At 42.1% G+C, this 8,228-nt stretch overlaps 1 protein-coding gene across 4 annotated transcripts in view; it reads right to left on the bottom strand.

Moving 5' to 3' along the window:
• Nucleotides 1–2,101: 2,101 nt before the first annotated feature.
• The window catches only part of lonp2 (lon peptidase 2, peroxisomal), a 16,320-nt gene continuing 10,193 nt past the window's right edge, over nt 2,102–8,228 (bottom strand). Inside the window, exons 11-15 of one of the 4 annotated variants that reach the window (XM_030764866.1) lie at nt 7,532–7,646; nt 5,355–5,465; nt 4,041–4,248; nt 3,499–3,689; nt 2,102–3,114 (exon numbers count right to left, since the gene is read on the bottom strand). In XM_030764866.1, coding sequence (XP_030620726.1) covers nt 2,884–3,114; nt 3,499–3,689; nt 4,041–4,248; nt 5,355–5,465; nt 7,532–7,646 — 856 coding nt within the window. In that variant the 3' untranslated portion in view covers nt 2,102–2,883. Of the gene's footprint in view, nt 3,115–3,498; nt 3,690–4,040; nt 4,249–5,354; nt 5,486–7,503; nt 7,647–8,228 lie in introns of all 4 variants that reach the window. The other 3 variants (XM_030764865.1, XM_030764863.1, XM_030764864.1) reach the window with 3 other exon arrangements.

An 8,228-nucleotide genomic window follows, 5' to 3' on the forward strand; every position in this document is an offset into this window, starting at 1 on the left:
ACACACACACCCACACACACAAACACTCACACACACACAGACACACATACACGAGCGCGCATTCAAAACGCATTTCAAAAAAGACAACACAGGACACAGTGACTTGTACGTAGTAGAAGACGGGTAGAGAGGGGTTATCTAACCTAGGGAACGTTTGCTGTTGTGCGTTCCGAGTCATCGTCGATAGGACTGTCGTTGAATGGTTGGAGCTCGGCACGTCAAAACGGACAGTTTTTTTTTGTTTTTTTCCTCCCCCCGGGGGTTTGATTTTATGCTACAATACTATTCTATAAGTTAAAATGATTTAAAAAGTAATGTATTCTACCTTTTTTTGTTTTGTTTTGTTTTGTTTTGAGAGCAACAGTCATTGCCCTTAAAGATAAATTGGATAAAGGCTCCTGTGTGATGCGGAGATTTGCGCGCTGGATTCGGCTTTGTGATTATGCTGGGTAGATGAAGGGCTTCTAAAGTGGGGCAGGAGTGGAGCCATTTTGGGGTGGGGTGGGGTGGGGTTGATGGGGATTGATTGGGGAGGGGGGGGGGTACAGCCCAAGTGCAGTTTATACAGTTATTATAAAATTATCATAATTATCATTTTGTAATGACTTTTAAGAAAAAGGAATGAAACAGGCTGTTGTAACCTTGTGGCTAATATTAAGTGTTTGTAGATAGTGTTGTTCTTCATGAGATGTCGGCTTTTTTTTTTTTTTTTGGTTTTGTTCTTTTTCTTCTTTTTCTTTTTGTAAGTTGAATTTTCTTGTTTATGTGTCTCTATGTCTTTCTGTTTGTAAGGAGTGGGCAAAACAAAGCCAAACATCTCTGTGGATTTGTTGTGATGTTGTTTGTTGGTCCTGATCTCTAATTTTATTTTTTGTTTGTTTTTGTTTTACCATTAAATAAATCTATCTTTTTCATACCTTTCGCGGCAGTTTTTTTTTTGCACTCATCCACGTGCTTGACACTTAATAGTAGGCAGCAAATGCTTTTTTTGAACTATTGTGTTCTTAAAACAACTTAGGGGAAGGGAGGTGTATGCATTCCACTGAGTCAAAACTCAGGTTTACACTGCCATTGTTTCCTGTGAAGGACGCTATTTGTCTGGAAATCAGACATTGGACAGTACCAAATCCCAAACTCTGGAGCTGTTTTAAGGTAGGAACTTAACAGTGAACAGATGAGATATTAACACACTGTTCTTAACAGGATTAAGGTACAAGGCAGTGAGAGGATGTGTGCTCCTAACTGAGATGCCAGAGAGGTTCTCTTAGGACACACACAGGTCTCTGGTCCTTCTGCATTCTTGTGTCTACACTCATTTTGTGAATTTTACTGCCTTCTCAGCTAAAACCTGGATAATATGTGTAGTGCACTTGCCAGAGATAATGTTGTCACAGGACACGGTGTCGTGTGCTTGCCATAATGAAAGTAGTATATCAGAATGGGTTTCCTTTGCTTGAGAAAAGTGCCCACTGAGTTTAGTTGAGAGATCAGCAGGCAGCTCATCCTCTAAAACTGGATTTTTGTTGAAGCAGAGGTGTAGACTCTTTGTGTTTTGAGAGTCTTTGATTTTTAGGGCAAGGCAGGGGTGGGTGCGTGTGTGTGTGTGTGTGTTTTACCTGACAAACCTCGTTGAAACGGCCTCCAGGTGATGTGGCTGACCTACATCTCTGAAGTTCTCCAAACTCTTGAGTATCAGAGCACATCAAAACTGTCTGTTGGATATTTGTGCCGTTGCCCTGGGAACAGCTCTTGTGCTTGCTTTTGTTCCAAACTCATGATTTATGGTTGAGTTCACTTCTATGACACAAATGTTTGTAAAGGTAATAACATGATTGATGGTTGTTTTCATTTCATTATCCAAAAAAAGAAAATTGTCATAATAGCTTGCCTTTTGCTAAAATTATATATTCAAGAGGAGGAAAGACACAAAACTGAAACATGAAAAATCACTGAAAAAAGGAGCTGTCTAAAAAAAAAGGCCCATCTCACAGACCTAATGACCTACCAAAAATGAATTTCAGTTCCATCCTACGTTCTGATGATACAATAGGGTTTTTTTTTCCCCAGACAGAGAAAATTGAAAAAAAAAAAAAAAAAGACACATTTTAAAACTTATTTATTTAGTATGAGATTATGAGACTGTTCCCCAGGTTTGAGATTATGTGTACACATCATGTCAGGGACACAGTGACACCTCTCCTGAAGATTTTCGGACCGTAACACAAAGATCCGATTCATGTCAAACAGAGAAATGAATCAGAGAAACCTGGATTAGTAAACACATATTTAACATGCTCCAAGGCTTCTTGTGAAATAAAATACCTTTATGGATTTAGAGATCTATCCTGTTCTTCATTTTAACCCAATTTAGTCAAAACATTTTGTCGCTTAACTTGAATTACATCTATCAATTCAAATTCAGTTCAGTCAAATCGATTCAAATGTTTGTTTGGCTGTCTGCAGATTAACTAATGCATTCAATAATCTGTTAATTGGCTCATTTAGATTGCAGACAACCAGTTAAATTAACGCTTTATGTAAAACATTTGTACTGTAACCATTAGGTCCAATCCTGACGAGCTCAAACAGATATTGTAAGTGACAACTATTTGATGTTAAAAAGGAATGAGCCTCGGACGAGAAAGACGGCTGACGAAAAAGAAGGAGAGTTAGTGTTTCAGATCAAAGTTACTGAAGACCCAAAAAATATCCGTCCATGAAGGGGGCAAGATGGAACTCTTCCATCTGTGTCATTCTCTCTCTCAGCTGTTCCAGTGTATGGATGTTCCTCAGTAGGCTTTGTCATGTGGGATGTGTGTGGTGAAAGTTATAAGTGATAATTTGACCCTAGCAAACCTCTCCCTCTCTCGCTCCCTCTCTGTCTCAAAGTTTGCTGGTAACATGTGGGTGTGGCAGGGGGTTTGTGGTTATGGGAAATCCCCCATCAAAGGCAGCATTTAGGACATCGCTCAAACTGCTGGCCGCCACAAAATCCAGTTCGGCCCGGACAGGGGCAGGGATCTCCTCCAGATCCTTCTCATTTCGTTTGGGCAGGATAACCCGCCTCAGACCGGCTCTGTGGGCCGCCAGGACTTTATCTTTGATTCCCCCAACCTAGAGGAAAACCAAACAGTCATACATGTTAAATAATGCTTACACTATAAATCTGTTAGCCACACGTCACAGCAGGTGAGCCATGGCAATGTACACAGTCCATGTTATAATAAAACATGAACAAGAAAGCACAAGCCAAGATTTAGAGGAGAATACACACAGGTAACCTGTGTGAGCACATATTTTAGCTTCATAAATCTACAGCACCCAATAACCTTTACAGTAGTCTGTGGTGCTACTTTCTACCTGTTTTGGGTAAATTTGTGCAATCAGCTTTCTGTATACTCTAGATATATAAATGCAATTAAATGATAAAATATGTAGTTTGACTATACAGATGTGTTTGTGTGTGTGTGTGTGTGTGTAAATAGTTATCATACTTACAGGCAGCACCAGTCCTCTCAGTGTGATCTCTCCAGTCATTGCAACATCAGAACGCACCAAACGGCCACTGAACAGTGAAGCTAGGCACGTAACTATGGTAACACCTGCCGAGGGGCCGTCCTTAGTCACAGCACCCGCTGGGAAGTGCAAGTGGATATCTGTTCCCTCTAGAGGGTCTGGACCACCAGTGACTATGCAGACATGCACAAACACAGCAATATAAACCTACTGCTGAGATCAGACTTCAGTATGAAGGCTGAAAACCGCATGAAGTGGCAACTAACTCCATCTGACAGAGTGTATCTTATCCATCCTGTTTATGTCAGTCACTCATTCTTAAAATGTTATTATTACTATTATTATTATCATCATTATTTTTATTATTAGTAGTTGTAATAACTGAGTAGATAGTGTGTGTGTGTGTGTGTGTGTGTGTGTGTGTGTGTGTCTGTTTAGAAAAAGTGTTCAGTCTCATTGCTGAAACTGGTAAACACAAGTGTGTGTGTGTGTGTGTGTGTGTGTGTAATATTATGAGGTCGTACGGTTTGTAAGCTGGTACTTCTTGGCGTTGCTGCGGAGCCAGCTGATTGCCAGATGAGCAGATTCCTTCATGACATCTCCCAGTTGGCCAGTCAGGGTCAGCTGCCCTTCCCCCTCCATCCTACTGGCCTCCACAAACATGATCTCCCCGCCCAGTGGTGTCCATGCCAATCCGATGGCCACGCCCGGCAGCGTCAACCGTTCAGACACCTGCACTCATACATCACACCCCCACCACAGCACAAAGCAGGTCACCACAGGGACTGAGTTCACAATGAACATGACTGGAAAAAGCACACACACGCACACACAAGCACGCACGCACACACATATACACACACACACACACACACACGTACGCATGCACGCACACATACACATATACACACACACAAACACAATGAGAAAGAAAATACACATACACGCAAAAACCAATCAATCAAAAACACACACACACACACACACACCTCATCCCACCAGTATTCTCATCAACCTTCAGTCTGGTATTAGTATCACACCAAATTATAGCAATGGTCTGACTGTGTTGGATGTGAGCAGACAGGAGAGCTGGGCAGTTACACACAGATGCTCTAGACAGATTTACGTCTGTGAATACTGGTGATTCATATCCCCATCACGTCTCGTCTGTGAGAACCCAACCCTACGTTGCCTAAAGCTAATGATAATTCCTCTGAGTGAAATCATAGGCAAGAAAACCTTATAATCAAACACTACTGGTATTCTATTGTGAGAAGACTGGAGGAAGTCAGTGGGGATTAATGCAGGGAAAAGACTGAGGCACAGAGAGAGAGAGAGAGAGAAAGAGAGAGAGAAGATGAGCAGTGAGAGAAAGAGAAAGAGAGAGAGAGAGAGAGAAAGAGAGAGAGAAGATGAGCAGAGAGAGAAAGAGAAAGAGAGAGAGAGAGAGAGAAAGAGAGAGAGAGAAAGAGAAAGAGAAAGAGAAAGAGAGAGAGAGAGAGAGAGAGAGAGAGAGAGAGAGGATGAGCAGAGAGAGAAAAGGAAATAGAGAAAACCCCTGATATTTAATGCAAAGTTGTGAAGGTCAAGAGTGCGATATAATTCCTCTTTTCATAAATTTTTGACCAAAGTTAAAAATAAATATACAATTTCAAAATTACATTATTTTATTTACAATCAGAAAATCCATTCATTCATTCACTCATTCATTCACTGTGTTTTAACCATTATTTCTATATGATTAGTTTTAAACACATCTTGAAAAAAATAAATTCATTATTTGAACATATGAATGAGTTTGACCGACAAACATGTTGTGAACACTGACACCACCTCACCTCCATCTCAAAGAGTGGTGGGCCCAAAATGTCCTTCAGAGCCATGGGGTCAATCACTATGGGCATCTCTGGAGGAGCAGCCATCTCACTCTCCCTCAGAGACTCATCCACCTTCCTCTCTCCATCCACAGCTGACAGAGAGAGAGAGAGAGAACAGAGTGAGAATAGAGCTAACAAAAAGAGGCCAGGTGCCATATCTGGGGGAGACTTGATCAGAAGTCAATGTTTAATTAGTTAAGGCTTGAGGAAAGAGCCGTGGCTGAATGCCTCCACCAGACAAATGAATACTGAGAAAACCATTACAAAGAGTAATCCATCTGTCACTCTCACTTTTACATGTGACAACAATTTTTTTCACATGACTTTTGTATCAAAGTAGCGTTTAGCATGACTAACGCTAACTAGATCTCACATTGTATTAACAGTTACAGCTTTGTGTAATAATCATTTGTCTTTGGATATTTGTTGTTGGGATTGTTTGAATATTTTTTGTTGTGGTTGGGACCTGCACTCATGTTCTCTAGTGCTGAACGGTGAGCAGTGTTTGTGAGCATGTCTGCTGAAGAGTAGAGTAAAGCCTACAGCAGGTTGCTAAGGCTCATGAGCAGATGTTATTCTTCATATTTGAGGATAAAAAAGTGTGTGTGTGTGTGTGTGTGTGTTGTGCTTCAGGACACAACAGCCTTTGGCCGGACTCATTATTATACACACAGCAGCCGCTGCCCACTGGTCACGTGATACGACTGCTAATGACAGGAATAATGAGCTCTGTGTTCGTTTCAGCCACAACAACAACAACACCAGAGAAAGGGAATGTGTGTATCTGTGTGTGAGAGAGAGAGAGTGAATGAGAGTGAAAGAGAGAGAGAGAGAGAGAGAGAGAGAGAGAGAGAGGGGGCAAGAGAGGATACTGAGAATATTACTGGCAGACTACCGTGTGGGTCAGGGATTAATGTCGGTCCATTGTAAGCCTCCTTAAAGACTCTAATATTCCCATAAGTCAGAGAAGAAAAGATAGAGAGAGACAGACAGAGGGAGAAGAAGAGAAAGAGAGACAAGAGCAGTGGACACGTGTCCCTTTAGTCATGTGACAGCTGTCAAGACTACAGCGACTGGGAGCAGCTGGTCCATATGAAAAAGAGAGAGAGAGACAGAGAGAGAGACAGACGAGGAACAATAAGGATGAGTTATTAAGACACACACACTCAATGCTTTTTGTTCACTGCTTTTGTTCTGGCTGCCAATAATGTCACTGTTACCTGGCAACAGAGAACTGCCCTCCCACAAAGAAGAGAGGAAGAGAAAACTACCCCAGCCCCTGTCTCTGGCTGTGAGGGGCTGTCTAAATCACACACGCACGCACGCACATACACACACACGCGTCCACGGGCAGTGTGAATACTCCTGTTGCACGAGAGCAGCTGCGTTCAAACACAAGAGGAGGGGTGTGCGTGTGTGTGTGTGTGTGTGTGTATGTATGTATGAGAGAGGGTGTTAGAGCTTTTGTTAGGCAGCCTCTTTGGCCACCCCCACACAGGCTAATAACAAGTTCACACACACGTGTGTGAAAGTGTGTGTCAAAGGGCACGAATATGAGCATACAGATTGCTTATACAAGACCCCACATGTCTACTTTTGTGTGCATCTAGCTTGGCATATCAGTGTGTGTATGAGTGTGTGTTTTTAAATCCATCCATATCCCAGCATAAGTATGTGTCTGTGTGCGTGTGTGTGTGTATGAAATGTGCTGAACTCAGCAGTCTTTTCTGATGGCAGAGAATGCAGAGCAGGAGAAGAGAAACATGGCAGTCTGTATGTGTGTGTGTGTGTGTGTTTGTATGTTAATACTGCCCAGATAATCCAGGACAAACAGTGAACCTCCAAACATACCTACTAGGCTATTACCCACCATACACATATCCTTACAGACATCTCCCTCAGTCTAGAGTCACCAATCCACAGCATCTGTCATTCACAGACACAACTCCTCTGGACATCAATCAGGACTTCAAATCAATAAGCTATGGCTTGCACTTAATCTGACCAAAAGAGAGGAGATCAATTTCCAGAGTGTGTGTGTGTGTGTGTGTGTACTCATTTCCATGGGATTACTATCGAGCTGGTATAAAGCGAATGGGAGAACTGGAACTGGTCCCATTCTCACCTCCCTGCTGGGCTGAGGGCTGTTCCACTTTAGGGCTCTTGTGACCTTCCGCAACCTTCACTGCCACCGCCCGACAGATGGCACCAATCTTTCTCTCCAAGGAGCGAACGCCCGCCTCCCGCGTGTACCTAAGGAACCAGATATGTTAATTACTCCTGTCAGTTAAAGACGAGGAGGGGTGGGAGGGGGATCCCTTCCTGATTGATTACTGGTAGATAACCATGAATAACTGACGGTAATGGTCACATACTTAGGGCACGTAAAAAACACATTAAAAAGAATGATTATTCAGTTGGTGTTAAATGGGAGTGGTGACACAGAGGATGTCGTCTGGGGGTTGACTTAAAGACCCTCTTTCATCAGAGAAGGGAATAATATCAAATCTCATCTGTCCTATATCCTCACCTTTACCCTTGCCTCTCTCTCCCTCTCTCTCTCTGTCAGTTAAACTACAAATTGGATGTTGCTTTTCCCCTTGTGTTTTGTGCTCCTCTGTAAACTTTTTCTTTGATTAAGTTGACTTAGTTGTTTATTCTGCTTTATTTGATTTTGTTTGACTTTCCACTCTTTGGTTTTCATGTGTCATATGAAAGCCTTGAGTTCTTTTTAGTCTTGCAAGGCCAGGTTTCTTGTTCACGTTCTGGTTGTCTGGTTTATAAAGTGGTTAATGACATGGATTCTGTAAGTCTCTCTCTCTATTACATACAGAT

This window comes from Chanos chanos, chromosome 2, assembly GCF_902362185.1.
Source record: "Chanos chanos chromosome 2, fChaCha1.1, whole genome shotgun sequence".
NCBI lineage: Eukaryota > Metazoa > Chordata > Actinopteri > Gonorynchiformes > Chanidae > Chanos > Chanos chanos.